Below are 18113 nucleotides of genomic sequence, written 5' to 3' on the forward strand. Positions count from 1 at the left end.
CACAAAGAACCAGGGAGCAGTGAAGAGTCAATAGCGGGGCAAAAAGGGTTGCGGCAGGCACACTCCCCAGATCTACCATTGGGCATTTTGACATGAAAAATTGACCTAAGATTACTTCCATCTCAACTCAGACAGGAACATATTGAGAAACCAGAAACTAACGGAGGAAAATTAGTTTGTACTGGAACAACCTTTGGTCTGACATTGCACAGTTAATCCCTTTACATCCTGTTCATCCACTGCTGAGGACTTCTTCTGTCTCTCTCATCCCTTTCTAAAAACAAAATATAACAACTCAGAAAACAAATTATTTGTTTCTACTCCATGACAAGCCACATCCAGCATCACTTCAGACAACTAGTTGTCTTTTTAATGGCTAAGATGTTTGCACTTAGCAGTATCTGAGAGGAGTTATACCTGTGATGTCATTAAAGTTTCTTTGGAATTTGTGTCAGGTTTCCATATACATAAGCAAGAGTAGAACTTGGCTTTTGCAGATGGCTACTTTTCATTACAGCAATATAGCTGATTTTCCACGTCTCTGAGGGAGATAGCTTTGCTTTGTTATCTTGCCCACTGGGATGTGTTGGCCTCAATCTCCTCTTGGAGAGTCACCTAAATCCTAGTCAGATATCTGTCCTCATCATAAAATATCAAATAGCAAATCTCTCATCTCCATATAACCCTAGTACTAGAAGAAGACTAGCCCTTACTGGTCATTTATTGGCTTTAAAAACACAGATCTCTTGATGCAGCTATGTATAATATAATAAGGTCCACATTAAAATATTTTCTGTTATTGTTATGGGGTTTCTCGAGCTGTTTACACCCCTGTTTTATTTTCCCTGAAGAGAGAGGAATTCTTATGACAAATTGCAAAGTGACCCAACACTGCTGTGGACCAGCTAGACTTTATTTATTTATTTATTTTATTATTTATATTTATATACCACCCTCCCCAAAGGCTCAGGGCAGTGTGGTGTGGTGGATGACGACAACAGTTTGCCAAATGAATATACTATGTATGCACAGTGGTAGACATGCTAGCAGGGGGTCTGTGTCATGTTTTTTAAAGTTTGTATTTAAATGAACACAGACCCAGATAATAGTGAATAATAAAATGTGCAGGATATAAAAATAAATCCCCAAGTATTATGAGAAAGTACAATTGTGAATACTTTTAAATGCAAGAACAAAAGAGGGAGAGAGATTAGGAGATTTTGGGAGAATAACACAAATAGAATAGTAGGACTGGATTAAAAGCACCCTCACCGCATTCATTTCAAATGCATCTATTTCCCCTTGAGTGAATATCGGGGGAAGCAAGGAAACTGTTTTGTACATGTGCAGCGGAAGCCAACTGTGCATAATGTGGATTGATTCACACCTCTCATGATGTCACCAAGAACAGCCCAATCCCTGGATCAGTTTTTCCCTTTTTTCAAAAAAGTTTTCTTTTCTAAATAATAAATCTCCATGTAAATGAATAACATAATGACAATGGCATATGGCCCTAAGGACAGGGGCCAGGCACCACTGTCCCCAGGCGCCACTAATCTGGTTACGTGGGGGGCACAAAATCACCCCCCATGTGACCAGGAAGATGGCAAGGGTGCAGAAAGTCCTGCTGCCTTGTCATGTTCAGGTGCCCTTGGCCCCACCCATGTCGCCAAGGAAACCCAAGGATACCGCCCACCAAAGCAAGGCCCCACTCCCGTGCTTATAAAAGCAAAGGAGACAAGGATGGAGCCTCAGTTGCTGTCCCCAGAGGGGGGGCAGAAGGGATTGCCAGCTGCTGGCCAGGAGCCTGGAGGGAGGGCGGGGCTGGGGGCCTCGGGGCCCCACACCTCCTGAGACCCGCCCCCTGAGCATAGTGGGGGCGCCCAGAGAACGGCTGTCTCCAAGCGGCATTTTCCCACCATACGCCTCTTCATAATGAGCATGTGATATGGAAAAAGGCAGATAGCTTGTTTAATGCTGTGAGAAAGGGGCAAGTGACAACTGAGACAGCATTCAGTGTGTTGGTTTGCACATCTTTTAGTCCTGATAACACATATCAAATAATGAGGTGGCAGAATGGAATGTACTACTTCAGAAGCAGGTGATGAATTGCAGGGTAAGTGTCCCTTCACACACCACAATACCTGCACAGCAGGGAGAAAGCTCCTCCCTATGCTTGATGTGTTGGTTTTTCAATTTCAGGGAGTTTTTAACATGGCAAACCATTCCAAAATGTAAATGTCCATCATTCACCACCAGCCACCAGAATTGGCATAGTACATTCTACCACCTCAGCATTCTGTCACTTTATTCCTACCTCATTCTTCTGCATGTGTAAACCAGGCCACAGTTGCAAGTCAGAAGGAAGCAGACCTCCCTGCAGGTTTAAGGGACTTTTGAGTGTTGCTCATCTATTGTATCTGCCTTTACCTTTTATTGCCATTTTGAGCTATGCAATGTACTTCTAATAGATGTAATGGAAGGCAAAGTATGGCCCTAAGTACTCTTGGCTCAGCTGGTGTTTCCTGCAGTTGTCCAGCCATGTTGCTTAAAGTACTGAGAACAACATTCACATTGTTGTGAATCCTGCAATAGTAAGGTATAAGGAAGGTTTATGATGTTTTTAATTTGTTTAGATTTTGAGTAACACCTTGGTTTTATAAGCAAACTGCTGAAATCTGTTTAATATAACCATATAAATAAGACATCAGAGGTTTTTGATGAGTTAAATAAAGAAATAGCTGAGAGGACTGTCAGTGATTATTAACTAAAACAAGGGAGCTTCATTCTCACTACATCACTTGACAAACTACTAGACTGAGCAACAGGGGATACAGTGCCCTTACAGAGTTTTCTGCAGTACATTACATACTGGTCACTACAGGAGACATGACATAGTGCTGGCCTATATGTGCTAGCAGTCTGTTACTAACAAGAATCTTACAAATATGTTTAAGCATCCTTGTATTGGGAAGGAATTAGTGTTCTTGTCATCTTGTTATTTAAATGTAGCATACTACTGAGAGGGAGTTATTATTACTTGCATTATATCTTATATTTTTTCTTTCTTGCTACTTATGGTGAAAAGTCTCAGTTCAAGTTAAAGAAAGTGGAGTGGACAATTCTGTGCTGGAGTTTGTAGAACTACATTTTGCTGGGGATCCAAGTGGCAGATCCTAAGCAGTTACAATTTGAACCAGTAATGAATCCTTTCATTTTAAAAAATCACCTCAGATTTCTACTATCAAAGGAATGTACATATGAGGAGATTTATTGATCCCCTCAAACATTTTCTTCAGTTATGATTCATAAGAGGACTAAAAAACAGACTGGATATTCTGGAATTTCATTAGTGTTTGCAGTAGTAAACAAAAAGTGTAAAGGGGAGCTGATGTTCCTGGTCATGGAAGGGTATGCTTTGTAGTGACATTTAGTCAGGAGTCCCTGGAATGTGTTCATTGTGTGGTTGAACAACTCCTATACTATGGGGCTGTACTATGATGATGGGGGAGTGTCTGAAATATTGTAGTACTAGCTTGATTCCATTGTAGCACTTTGTAGTAATAACGTTTGCTACCGGCTAATGCTGTTAAGATAACTCACACACTGTCATCCTGTAGCCTCTGGCATGGAACTGGCCACTCCATAAAATTCCCTTCCTTTAGATTTGTTCCCAAAATAGCAAGCAATGAAATCATTTGAAAATTAAATGTAGCCTTACCTTTAGAAAACTTGGTGCTGCCACTGTTACTGCAAAATAAAGTTGAATCTTTTGATCAGCAGTTTTAAAAATGAAACAGTAAAGGATCCTTACCAGAGAAAGACCTTCACTGTTACATCATAGAAAATTGGGAAGCATTCAGGAGAGGAGAGACAGGAAAGAGATATTATATTTTATCAGTTGTTTGCTAACTTTGTATATGGTCACCTCATGCATTATTAGAATATAAAGTGAATAGCTAGTATGTGGACAAGTTGGATGTCCAAATGGGTGGGAGGAAAAAATGTGGATCTCTGCAGTGGTGATCTACAAGATACGTAGGTAGTACTGGGAGTGCTGGAGGGAGGGACTTTAGCTGCTTCCCCAGATTTCTAGGGCTTAAGGGCTGCTAGCATAGAACTGCTTCTCTCATGTTGCCAGTGAACATTAGCTGCCAGACCAGACCTCAGGTTTTGACCTCGTCCCATAGTCCCTGCATCTATTTGTGAGTCATAGGCAGGTGCCTACGACCGACTACATCTGCAGCTCACTAGTGAGAGTGTTGAGCTGCTATATTTGAGGGACTGGCGCAAACTTCGCTCCCCCCACCCCACATTTGTCTGGTTAATTAGTTAGCAATATATTGTTGGAATAGTTGCTTAATGTACTGTAGAATCAGTGGACAGTCAGTCAATGGTTGTAAGGTGGAATGTTTGGTTTATTTATTATTATAGCTAGTATTAGTTAGTAGTAAGCTTAGTCCCACCTATAAAGTCTTAATTTATTGTTAGTAGGCTATTAGAGGAACAGAGAGTGGTGGGGATATGGGGGCGCCATTGGGGCTGGGGATCCCAGTTTTAATGGGACGGGGTAAGTACGGTAGGCGGTGGCCTTATATGAGAAGACAAACGAGATATGGGCATGCTCGTTCACCTTCTGACCTCCGACCTATCCCAAGAAACGAAGGTGGTCGGGTTCAGGAGCACCCTGCTTCGTCTCTGGTGTTGATCAATGCCAGGTCCATCAATAATAAAACAGCAGTGCTTCGTGATTTCCTAGGAAATCAGCGGATGGACCTGGCTTGTATCACCGAAACCTGGGTGCGTGAAGGGGAGACAGTCGCTTTACGTGAAGTTTCCCCACCAGGTTTCGCGTGCCTCCACCAGTCGCGAACACGGGGCCGGGGGGGCGGTGTGGCAATGTTCATCCGAGATTCCATCCCCTTTAGGGCTATCCCGGTCCCGGAGATCACCGGTATGGAGTGTGTCGGTCTAGAGTGGTTGGCAACGGAGAGGTTGGCCGTCCTCTTGGTGTACCGGATTAAGCCTAAGCGCACCGAGGGACGGTCTGCTGCGGCTGCTGGAGGTGGTGTCTGACTGGGCATTGAGGTTCCCCAGACTTATTGTCTTGGGGGATTTTAATGTCCATGTTGATGCCGCCTCATGTGTAGCAGCTGCAGACCTGGTGTCATCCATGGCGATGCTGGGCCTCTCCTTAGTAAGTTCTGGCCCCACTCACGAGGCTGGTCACACGCTGGATTTGGTGGCCGGTGCGAGAATTAATATGGCCGTATCCTCTACTGATAGAGAGTGCCATGGTCGACCATTATGCCCTAAAGGTTGGTGAAGCGTGCCATGCCTCCCCGACTAGGCGTAGGACTGATTTATGTCGCCAGCGGAGACTTATGGATCCACTTGGTTTCCTGAATGCTCTGCGGGGACCCTGAACCTGCGGCACTTTCGATGAGCAGGTGGAAGACTGGAAGCGCCTGGCTTTCGATGCCATCGAGACTGTTGCCCCGGCGTCCTCTCGTCCCCGTTCACGGCTGGCTCCGTGGTATGCCGAGGAGCTACGTCATATGAAGCGGGGAGCTCCAGGCGGCTGAGCGAAAGTGTGGAGAAATCTCGTGAAGCGAAGCTCTTGTGAACATCCTATAGGGCGTTTATGAAGGCCTATGAGATGGCGGCGAAAGAGGCGAAGAGCTTTCCTCTCCTCTTCTCTGCATCTGCTAGCTCTCGCCGGCACAATTGTTTCGTTTAATCCGGACTATGACCTCTCATTACCTGCAGGTTCACAAATTTTCAATTGGCTATTAGCTGTGAAGGCATTCATCGAGCTTCTTTGCAGATAAAATCGCATGCAGCTCGCCAGGACTTTCCTGCTGTGTTGAATACAATTAGTGAACTAGAGGCTCCTTGCGTCTTCTGGCCTGTTTGGCCCAGTTTCCCTGCTCTCTGAAGCCAATTAATGCGAGCAGGGTCCTGGCTGCTGTTAGACCTACCTACCTGTCCGGCTGGATCCGTGCCCCTCCTGGCTTATTAAAGCCTGCCAGGGGGGAGTTCACGACCTGTTGAAGATCATCAATGGCTCCTTGAGCAAGGAGTCTTTCGAGTGGAGTTGAAGGAGGCAGTGGTCCGCCCACTCTTAAAAAAGACCATTGTTAGATCCAGGAGATCTGGCCAATTACCGCCCGTCTCAGAATCTTTCGTTTCTGGGGAAGGTAATTGAAAGAGTGGTGTTGGAGCAGCTTCAGGGCTTCCTGGAGGACACACAGGCTTCGATCCCTTCAGTCCGGCTTCGTGCTGGGCATGGGGAGCCCAGACTGTTCTTGTCGCCATCACAGACGCATCCGGCATTCCAACCTTGACCAAAGGCGGATCGGCGCTGCTGGTATTATTAGATCTCACATGGCGTTTGATATGATGCGATCCGATCTTTTGGCCCACCGCCTGGCGCTTCCGGTGCAGGGCACTGTCCTTCAGTGGATTGTCGTTCGCCGGGACGGAGTCAGCAAGTGTGGTGTGAGGATCAGGCCTCCCAAGAGGTGCCGCTTCATTGCGGTGTACTTGCCTCAGGGGCGTACTCTCCACTATTATTTAATATCTATATCGACCCCTTGCTCAGTTGGTGCGGGCTTTGGGCTGATCTGTCACCGAATGCGCTGATGACACTCAGCTCATTCTGTCGATGGAGGGAGCAGTCACTGCCCCTCTTGGCTCTACAGCATTGTTTGGAGGCTGTTGCTGGTTGGTTGCAAGAGAGCAGGTTAAAACTGAATCCATCCGAAGCGGAGATCCTTTGGCTGGGCGGAGGTGGGGATTTTCAGCGCCCGGTGGGAGGGGGCTATATTGGCACCAGCCTCCTCTGTCCGCAGCCTGCAGGGTCCACCTGGATTACGTCTCTTTCAATGGAGACCCAGGTGGCCCATGTAACAGGTGCGTTGCTTTATCTTCGACAGGCCCGGCGGTTGGCCTTCCTCTCCCAGGCAGACCTTGCCACTGTGATCCATACAGCGGTCGCACCTCTAGGTTAGACTTATTGTAACTTCGCTCTATCGCGGGCCTTCCCCGCCACGTCTAATCCGAGTGAAGCTGGTGCAACATGCAGCGACGCGTATTGCTCACAGGTGGTGCCTTTAGAGAGCACATTCAACCTGTATTAAATTAAGCTTGCATTGGCTCGGTTGAGTTCGGATCATTCATAGAGTATGGGTACTTACCTAAGACGCCTTCTGTGACCTGGGACTACAGGACGCCGTGCCTTGGACCGTCTCACCCATATGTCCCTTCGCCCTCTGCGTTGGCGAGAGCCAACTTGCTGGTGGTCCCCAGCCCCTCGATGATCGCGGCTGGCCTCTACCACCGGGCCAGGGCTTTTACAGCCCTGGCCTGCCTGATGGAACACTTTACCACCAGCTGTCCGGACCCTCGCCGGGATCTTGGAGAAGTTCATGGGGCCTGCAAATTCCGATATTGTTCCGGGCGTTTGGAGGGGCGGCCGCTGATGTCGCCCTCCTTTTCCTCCTTTTCCCCTTTTACATCTGGGCCTTAATTTTATGGGGCCTCCAGCTCTCTGGGTTTTGTTTTTTTTTTCCAGGGTGGGTTTATTATATTGTATGAAGTTTATGCTGGGCGCCGCTGTAAATTTGTTTCATTCGCTGTTTGAACTGGGTTTTAATGTGATGGTTTGGTTTTATGATGTTCACCGCCCAGAGCCCTTCGGGGGAGGGGCGGTATATAAAATTGATTATAAATAAATAAATAAAAGCCTTCCCTTGATTCCCTTCAGTCTTAAGAGCCAGAGTGGATAAAAGTGATGGATTCTAATCTTGAGAACTGGGTTTGATTCTCCACTCCTCCATATGAGCAGTAGACTCTAATCTGGTGAATCAGGTTTGTTTTTCCACTCCAACCTATGAAGCGTGCTGGATGACCTTGGACCAATCTCAGAACTTTCTCAGCCCCACCTATCTCACAAGAGTCTGTTGTGAGGAGAGGAAAGGAAGGAGTTTGTAAGCTGCTTTGAAACTCCTTAGAGTTGAGAAAAGTGGGATGTAAGTCAAAACTCTTCTTCTCTTCTTAAAGGATTATGCTCTTGAAGCCCAGTTTCCAAGGATATTTTAAACCTGTGAGGAGAACAGTTATCTCACAGCTGAAAATATTCCAGGACAGTAATAATTCCTAGTGTATTCCTTATTGATGGAAGAAGAATCCCAAGGAAGAGTGTATTTGCTTCAGAGGATGTGCACACCAGCATGCTTTGGCCAAGCCCTGTTGCAGCCCATCCATTCAAGTTCCTTCCAGCTTGAGCAGTTGCTATTATGGCTGCTGTTTCTGAACTTCAGTGGAAGTGTCTAGGGGGAGTATTGTGGCCCCTTTGCTTGAGCTGGTACCTCCATATTGAGCTAAATACAGGAAAAAACTGCCTTTTCTCTGGCAAGGTTGGTATTTCCAGGACTGAACAGCTCAAGTCCAGGGCAGTCCCTCAGGTACTTCCTCTCTGGTGGTCCCTAGAATTGGAATCAAGGAGAAAGGGTGAAGTTGGAAAGGCAGTCTTATTTGCTTGCTTTCCCTCCACATATTCCTTGTCATAGACCAGGGGTAGGGAACCTGCGGCTCTCCAGATGTTCAGGAACTACAATTCCCATCAGCCCCTGTCAGCATGGCCAATTGGCCATGCTGGCAGGGGCTGATGGGAATTGTAGTTCCTGAACATCTGGAGAGCCGCAGGTTCCCTACCCCTGTCATAGACTCATTTAAAATACCCCATAATATCTTTTCAGTAGTACGGTGATATCCCTTTGAGTGTAAAAGGTTATGTACAAGAGATTTGTTGTGGCGGATGCTTCCTGAAATGTCAGTCATTCCCCCACACAGTCTTCTTCCACATAGAGGGTTTTATTCCTACTTTGCCTTTTTAAAATAGCTTGCACGCAGTGTTGAGTTGTAATTGTCTTGTTTCCAGGTTTTCCTGATCCAGACATGTTTTACTTGACCTTTTTTGGAAAAACACAGTCCAAGCACAGCGACATGCCATCGCTAAAAAAATGGTGTGTATTTTTCTGTCTGAAACACCCCATCAACATCAGCACCATTTTCCTAGTCTGTGCTTCATTGGCAGCATTTTCCCAACAGTTTTCATGCTGCATCTTTGTAGAGCTTTTTGGTTTTTTAAAATCGGTAATTGCTATAGTGTAATGGAGTTATAGCACTATAGAACTCTGTTGACACTTATCTATGTCAAATTTTAATAGAATCCTTATAATGTTCTAGTTTACCCTGAGAGTCAAGGCAGTGTCACTATGCACCGCGTGCTAAAGGACAAGTCGGAAAAATAGATGAAATACATGGAATACCCACAACTGCCAATTAATTGAATCCTGGATCATAAAAAAACATATGTTAAAAATACATTCTGTTTCCATCAGCAGACAGCTAGATACCTGCTGAAACTCACAGGTGGGATGCGCCATTGATTGCCTTTTCCTGCTGTTTTTCCCAAGCATCGACTGGTAGTATCCAAACACATACCAGATGCATATGGACCCCTTCTGCACAGGCGGAATAATGCACATTCAGTCCACTTTCACAATTGTATGAAAGTGGATTTTGTTATTCCACATAGTAAAATCCAGTTTCAAAATGCTTTAGAAGTGGATTGAAAGTGCATTATTCTGCATGTGTGGAAGGGCCTTTCTTCACAAACAACCAGTGACAGATATATTCTCCATGCTTTTGTCTAGTCTCTTTTTAAGCCTGATGAGATCATGGCCATCCCTTAGCGTTACATTGGTGGAATACCTTTAAAATATTGGGCAAAGGAGTATTTCTTTGTCTCAGCTCTGAACTTTCTGCCAGGCAACATCATTGGGGAACCCAGAGTTCTAATATTAAGAGATAGTTGATAATTTTAGATGGATGTGTTATATCGCTCCTTTCTTAGTCATCTTGTTTTTTAAAAAAATCTATAAAGGTCCAAAAGATTTTCTTGTGTGTTTACCCCATCTCAAAAAAGATACCACAGAGCTAGAAAGGTAATCAAAACTGGATAAGGTTACCCCTACAAAAAGCTCCTATTAATTAAAAAAAAACACTATAAGCCTAGTCAGAGCTGAATTATACATTGGAACTGGCTATCATTTCTTGGTTCTGACTGATGTATACATGTCATAAAGGAGACTTGAGAAACCAACAGGATAGGGGCACAACAAACTGTTAGCATAAGCATATAGATATCTGAGAGAGTTTAATGAAGAAATAATGCTATCCATGAATTTAGAAAGGATGTGTAACTGCTGTTGTTTAACGGGGAAAAAAACATAATTCTTCTAGTGAAATAAAGTGCATCCTTCAGCATCAGGTTTCTCCAAAGAATATATTTAGAGATAGTAAAAAGCTTTCACAAAGGGGAGCACAGACAGTTGCACGACAGATGGGCTCACCCTGTAATTTTGTTCATGTTCAAATACCTCTTGGCATGAGTGCATTAAAATCCACTCATCTATGGGAAGGAGGAAAGAGTTTTTTCAAAGAAAAAGAAAGGACCGAAGGGTTTACTTGAAATCAATGTGAGTTTTTAACCAGCTGCTTTTGTGGGAGTTAGATGGAGCCTTTAAAAGTAAGCAAATTTCTAATGTCATCATCTAGACATAATTTTTTCCTGAGCTCTTTTGGCCTGGGAATGCCCCCATTTGCTGGTGCAGACTTACCCAGAAAAATCAATGGCGCAGCCCACTGAGCTGCATGGGCCACTTTCACAAGGGAAAGGCTAGTATCACTTGCCTTGGGAAGCTAACTAATGTAATCTCCATCCCATCACAAACACTCTTGAAATACCCCCATTGACACTGCAGCAGCAGTGTTTGTGTCCAGGCACTGCTGAGTTGCCTGGCACCCCACCACCAGCGTTAGTGTCCTAGTCGATGGTGTGCCATTTATGCTATCTGGATTAGCAGTGATGCCGGGTAGTGGGGTCACATCAACTCCAATTTTCACACTCACTCACTCACTCACTCACTCACTCACTCACTCACTCACTCACTCACTCACTCACTCTCTCTCTCTCTCTCTCTCACACACACACACACACACACACACACACCTCGCCGTGGATTGTACTGTTAGTCTTGGTGCCTCTTGTGAGTTCTGTACTTTCATTTTTATCAGCCTTGCCTACATAATTATAAACTATCTCTAAATTACAGTGACCACAATTCAGAGCTAAGGGGATTTAAAGCACATTGAAATCTGTGGATTTTGTGAGGCTAGAATTGTATCCCTATTAATACCTACAGGTTAAAGTCATGGAGGTTGTGACAGTTAGTTTGTCTCTTAACTGAATGCTTCATGTTGTTCCAAACAGACAATAAAATAGCCAGGCTTGCAGTATCTACAAAACACATAAATTCATCTGTGAATTCTAATAATGAGCAAATGTGCTTGAGTACTAAAGTCATAACCTAATACAGAGTAATGGGCACTGGTCCACTGAAATTCATAGGTTCAGATTCACTGAACTCCATGTTATACTGATGGTTTCATATGCTGGAAGCAGTTTTCCTGAAAAATGCCAATGAGTTTTATTCAGCCTTTGAATATTCCTTCTGAAGCTGCAATTAGTTCTGCACAGTGGAAAAAGATAGGTATAGCACTTTTACCTGTCTTTTACTCTCTCTTTTTACCTGATATACCAATTCCAGCTAGGAGTAGGGTGGGAATAAGCAGTCATGTGGGGTTAGTTAGTTTTAAAATCATGAATATCCTAATCAGAGACCTCTTGCTTCGCTTTTAGTTTGGCTGTTAGATACTTATTAAACAACTGATTTATATGACTGATTTCACACATTCTCTCTGTAGGCAATAGCCATTTCCTTTGGCTAGATACCTCAACTCAGTAGTGAAACCTAAGTCTAGTCTAATCATTATCATGGATATTGAGCACCCAGAGAGATGTGACAATTCTATGGGAAGAATCAATGTGCTCCAGCTATTCTATGATAATTGGATTTAGACATTACCACTGCAATGAGTCCTCCTGTCACAGAAAAACAGTACTCATGCTATAGGAATAACATACATTAGTAGCCCATGGTAGACTAAAACTATAGGCCTAGGGAATCCCTGGCCCATTATGCATGGAACTCTTACCTTGGGGCTCTTCTCCACGCAGTGGGCTTGTAGTGGACTCTCCTTGCGTTTCTCTGTTTACACACAAGGAGGCACTCACTCCTGCCATGAAGCTTTTGTGAAGGGAACTCTCCTGGGCTTGGTTTCCTTAACTCCACCCATCAACTAATCCTTAAAGGCACAGGTCTCATTACAGATCTCAAGATTTCTGGCCTAACCTTTAAGCTGCATGTATAGCAATATTATTGTTCCAAAAATAATCCCCCCCACACACACATATACAAATGAAGGAGAAAAAGCAATTCCCTGGGCCACATGCTGTTGAAGAAGGGTATGTCATAGAGCTGATATTCTCTCCCCCCCCCCCGCCCACTTCCTGCTGCTGCAGTGGGGGACAGATAGGCTTGTTATTTCCAAGCATTCTCTGTTGTTATTATTATATCAATTTCTTGATATATCAACATGAGAATGCAGAGGTCTGTGTGTTTTGGCTAAGCCTATGTGAGTGATCTTCTTTTCTGTGAGCTGGCAACATGGAAAGGGGGGTGAAGGGGAAGGCATTGGTGGCAGTACAAGTGAGTGGGAAGGCTGACTGTGGGTGGAAGGAAGATGTCCGGGGCAAAACTGTGCTCACTGGCAAACCTGGCAGCAAAGCAAATTAAAGTCATGCTAGAAGTGGTCTCACTTGTTGCAGAGAGAATGGAAAGTGAAACCAGGGCTTGAGGAAATACATCTGTTCAAGCAATCTTGCTGCAACATTCTCCCTTATCATGTAGCGGACACCTTGTGCATAATCAGTCCTATATGGATTCAACACAAGCTGATGTTGGTTTATATTTTGTGTGCCTGTGCATTGTGTCACTTACTCCTGTACAGCTAAAATGCATAAACTCTTGAGGTCTATATTTGGATGACCTCATGAATTACAGCAGGTTACAGAACTCTACAGGAAAATTCCAGTTATGATATCATAGATCTGAATAAAGTATGGCTAGGAACATAATCACAGCTGTAGATCCAGCTTTTTCTTTGAAACAGTGCAAGACATTGTGTGTACACACACAGCTTTACTGCTTACAAAGTTTTCCCCATTCTATTGAAAAGAGGACACCAGTGTGCATATCCATTCCTTTGTACACAGAGATTCCCCCCTCTCCTTGAATGTAAAAATCAGCTTGGGTTTGCAGGACCTCTGTGTTTGCATGGGAATATGTATTGGATAGGCTGAAAATATATTTGTTGAGTGTTTATGCAGTGCATAATTGAGGCTACAACCTTGAGCACACATGCTTAGCGATAAGGTCCATTTTGTTCAATGAGACTGACAGTCAGCCACATTCAAAGCCTAAGGTGCCGGAGCTGGGGCTGCTGCTGCACTGGCCTGCCACCTCAGATGGTGATGGGAGGCAGAAAAAACAAAAACCTTTCCCTGCCACCCAAAAGCCCTGCATGGGACTAAATGGACTTACACTACCCTTTCAGGTGGCATAAGTCCAGGGCTCCAGCATGTGTGTTGAGGAAGCCTGGGCGGAAGTCAGGTATAGTCAACATCATGCCCAGGAACACAGTGGTCTACTCCCTCCCACCCCAGCACTGGCATCCAATCAGATGCTAGAGTAGCTCTGCAGCAGCAGCCATTTTCAGGTTTTGTCACTGTGGAGTTTAGGGCCACCTGGATGATGTAACATTTTCCCCCTGTGCTTGCAGGGCTGCTCCTTAGGTAGTGGAGGAGGCAAACGCACCAGCACAGGGCTGCGCTGCTCTCCCAAACTCCTTCACCCCTCCCCTCCCCCCCGAATAGGGTCATTAGGATCAGAGTGACATCAGATCAGTTTCAGAAGATTCAAGTATAGCTCTAGTCCATTAACAATGTCTAACTGTATTTCAACATTCTTCATGTGTCAGACTACTTAAAGACATGTAAGGGCCTTTTTAGGCAGAAGTTCTCCTCCTATCTGTCCAGTGCAGGGGTAGGGAACCTGCGGCTCTCCAGATGTTCAGGAACTGCAATTCCCATCAGCCTCTTTCAGCATGGCCAATTGGCCAATTGTAGTTCCTGAACATCTGGAGAGCCGCAGGTTCCCTACCCCTGGTCCAGTGAAAAACTCAGACACCAAATGTGGTGTTCTTGACCCCAGGCTTTCCATATCCATAGACAGTGCAGTACTCCCATCTGATGCTCTTCCTCTTCTGCTTATTGTCTTCATCCTCCACACACCCCCATGCACGTGGCTCTGGACCGCTCATCACGTTCTTCTCGTTTAAAGCCCCATTGTTCATTTGTTTGTTTGTTCTCTCTTCTCTCTCTCTCTCTTTCTCTTTCGCTTTCTTTGTTTTGTTTTTCTTTTTGTCTCCTCTGTTTTGTATACCCAGGCAGCCCATTGAGTAACTTCTTTGACGTAATTAAACAACTTTTTTCAGACGAGAAGAACGGGCAGGTGAGCCATCCCCCCGGCACGCCAACCAAGCATAGCGCAAACAGCAAGCGGAGCGATTCCGATGCTAATGACTATGGGTCTAGAGGAGACACTAAATACCCCGCTGGCAAAGAGAAGGCAAAGATGGTCTCATCACTCGGCCTACAAGACCAACCTTAAATAAGTGTTTTTTTTAAATAAAAGAAAGGACAGAATAAATTAAAAAAGGAAACACACACCAAAATCCCAAAATGAATGAGTATTCCTTAGAAACTTAGTCTTTAAAATAAAAGGATGTATATATATATTATATTATATATATATATATATATTGCTACAACATTACAAGACTGTCTATAAACAACTTTTGTATGAAGGAATGACTGTGTGTTTGTGTATATATGTGTGTGGATACACACACATGCACACACACACACATATATATTTATATGTTATATCTCTCTGAAAAAAATCACAAAAGCAATGAGAAAAGAAAAGGTAGCACAGATGACAACCCCAATTCTGCAGATCTTGGGTTGCTTTTTTCAGCCCAATCCCTTTTTCTTTACTTTCTCCCTCTTTTGATTTTCTTCCCTCACCCCTCCCCACCATTATTTTCTTGTTATGTTCTCTCTGTGTTTCTGACACCACCACTTGTTTCCACTCTGCTACCAGGAATTATCCCGAAAAGTTAACATGTCAGCCAACAGCTTCACCTTCTGTGCTCTGCGAACACTTGTTCACGGAAGGCAACTGATGTAAGACTGTCTGTGGACTGGTTTTGTTTGGGGATTCCCAGACTCCCCTCTCCCAACTGCAGGAAATGGGTCTCCTCCCTTCCACTTGCCCTCAACACACACTTTTCTTTTGGTGCTCCGCGCTGAAGAACTGCTCAGTTACAAAATTGCACAGTTGGAATTACTGGAGTGGCATCATTGCCCTTGACAGCCCTCTTCCCCACTGGCACATCCGGACTATTGTGGGGAGAACGTTATAACATATCCAAGCTGCATTCTCATTAAGGAGTATCACGAGAGAATTTTCCTCCATTTGCTTTCCATCCCCATCCCTTTTCTTCTCCCCCCCTTTTTTCAAATTGTTTTTATTTTTTTATAATCTCAACACTTCTTTTCAACCTGCTGGAGGGGCAGAATGTACTTTTAGGGAAAACTGCAACATACAAGGCAAACGTACATGAACGCTGAAACTTAGGGTGAAAACGACTGTCAGCAATGAAGAAGAAGGTGACAAGAATCCAGTTGTTTGAGAACCAATCTTTGTTGCCAGCAACAGCACTATTGCTGCTACCGTCACCACCCCCGCCGCTGCTGCTGCTGCCCCCCCAATCCACTTCTTCTTCCTTTCTTTCTGCACTGGGAGCTCCTTCTGCCCACTGAATTCTCCACCACATCATCCATTGGGAGGCAACAATTGTATTGTTAGTGCTGCATTAATATATCAGTATTATTTATTTGCTGGTTTTACTTTATGTATTTATTTATTTGGGTTGTGTTTTTTAATGCAAAAGAAGAACATGAAAAGAGTAATTTTTTTTCTCCTGTGTGTATGCGCGCGGCGTGTACAACCACTGGTACTTAGTTGATCTGAGCAAGAGATGGAGGAGATAGCACTATAGGCGACTTAAACACAAAGCTACTGTAAACTTTAAAAAAGTATTGCAAGATATTTTTATAAAACTTTTTTTTCAAAAAGGGGTAGGTGGGTGGGTGGAAACTTTCTTGTGCGTGTTTAAGTTATTATTAGGTAAGTTATTATTTATATATATATATTTAAAAAAACAAGCTGTTAGCTATCTCTTCTGCTTTATTAACTGTGTAGAGGTGACATTGATTCCTGTTTAGTTTGGGGAGGGGAAAAGGAATGACTACCAGAATGCTTAACTTATTCCTCTCGCCAACATTTCAATTTTTTTGTGTGTATCTGTCTTTTTTCTTTCTCTTTTTTCTCTCTCCAACTGTTACAACAAGTGTAAACTGAATCTGGCCCACAATCAAATGTTTTCAGATATTATGATCACATGTGTCAGAGGCAAAAAATGAAGAAGAAACTGCAGGAGAAATTCTCCTTTACAAATATTTTTAAGATGTAGATTTAGTATTAGTGTTATTCTCTTATTACCTTCAATTGCTGTTTGTTGGGTTCCTATGAGTGTATGTTGTATTGCAAGATTTTTTAATGATAACATTAAATTTCTTCCTCACTGTTTTCTTTCTATATTTTTGTTGTTGTTTTCTTTTTGTCTTTGTTCTTTATGGACCCCCCCTCCTTTTTTTGTTTGCCCTTCTTGGACCTGTTTTTCTTGTACATAGGTTTGAAGGAAAAATCTTTTTCAAAAAGAGACACAAAAATGGGAGGGTGCTTTTATTTGTTTTGTTTTTTTTTCTGATCTGAAACTTTTCTCTTGTATTGCTGTGTGCATGTCAGACACTGGGAGGGTGATGCCTGGGGAGGGCAGGATGCAAGAGGTTTGGGGGCAGTTTTAATTGCATGATGTTGCTGTAAATTAGTCTCTTTTGCTTTTGTTGTTGTTTCTGCCTCCACCTTCTCCTTCCCTCTCCCCCAGCATCCCTTCCACTGCCCTTAGCCCTTCCCCTCTTTTCTCTGCCCTTGTGTATATATTTTGATGCTTCTGTTACATTGTACCTCTACAAAAGGCTGGGATTTCAATACAAAAATACTACTACTAATACTACTAGTACTACTAATAATAATAATAATACAGCAAAACCCATATGGTACAATCAGGAAGGGGACTACTTACACAAGACATAAGAATAAACGAAAGCAATATCTCTTGTTATCCTTCCTATTTTGTACTTTGAAGACACAAATACACACGCACACACACTCACACATACAGACACAAACTTACATTATTTAACAGTTGAAATGGACAAAAAAGAGAACCTTCTGATGTATCCCTTGTTAAATAACTGTGAGCAACTTTAGTTCAAAGACAATAAATTCATTCAGTAAAGATATTGGCTGCAACTGTGTCTTGTTTATGTCAGTGATGATGAAGTCTCTTCCATCGAGGTAAAAATCAGGTAAGTGCCATTATGGGAATGTATTAAGCCCAGTTAGAATGTATTAAGGCCAGTTAGGATCTCTGTAACATCAAAGCAGAAAAGGACACATAAGAGTCCCATTTGAGTCATCCAGGGAGCATGGCAATCATTTCACTGTAGCCACCTCTTTTAGTGACGTTCCTGCTGCTTGTGTAAGAGCAACTGTACTAAACCAGATGAAAGGTTCATCAAAGCTAGGTATGCCAGCCTCCAAATGGCACCTGGGGATCCCTTGGAATTATACCTCGTTTCCATACTACAGGAATCAGTTCCCGTGGACAATGTGTGCTTTGAGAGTGACTTCTTTGGCACTGTAATCCACTGAGGACCCTGTCCTCCCCAGGCTTCATCCCCAAATCTCCAGGAATTTCCCAATCTGTATCTCCCTCCCTCCCTCCCCCCCCACCCCCGGTCCCCAGGAGGCCCATAAATGGGGCATAGCTGCATTCCAGCAACTAATGTTCAACTAAGCCTCTGAATAGGAAGTTCTATTCAACCATCA

At 43.7% G+C, this 18113-nt stretch overlaps 1 protein-coding gene across 17 annotated transcripts in view; it reads left to right on the top strand.

Annotated features, from left to right (window-relative positions):
* The window catches only part of BRSK2 (BR serine/threonine kinase 2), a 490293-nt gene extending 472771 nt beyond the window's left edge, over window positions 1-17522 (top strand). For 10 of the 17 annotated variants that reach the window (XM_048487083.1, XM_048487086.1, XM_048487084.1 and 7 more), the window contains one exon: window positions 14479-17522. In XM_048487083.1, coding sequence (XP_048343040.1) covers window positions 14479-14702 — 224 coding nt within the window. In that variant the 3' untranslated portion in view covers window positions 14703-17522. Of the gene's footprint in view, window positions 1-8944; window positions 9030-14478 lie in introns of all 17 variants that reach the window. The other 7 variants (XM_048487088.1, XM_048487090.1, XM_048487099.1 and 4 more) reach the window with 3 other exon arrangements.
* The last annotated feature ends 591 nt before the right edge of the window (window positions 17523-18113 follow it).

The sequence above is a fragment of the Sphaerodactylus townsendi genome, linkage group LG02 (genome assembly GCF_021028975.2).
Source record: "Sphaerodactylus townsendi isolate TG3544 linkage group LG02, MPM_Stown_v2.3, whole genome shotgun sequence".
NCBI lineage: Eukaryota > Metazoa > Chordata > Lepidosauria > Squamata > Sphaerodactylidae > Sphaerodactylus > Sphaerodactylus townsendi.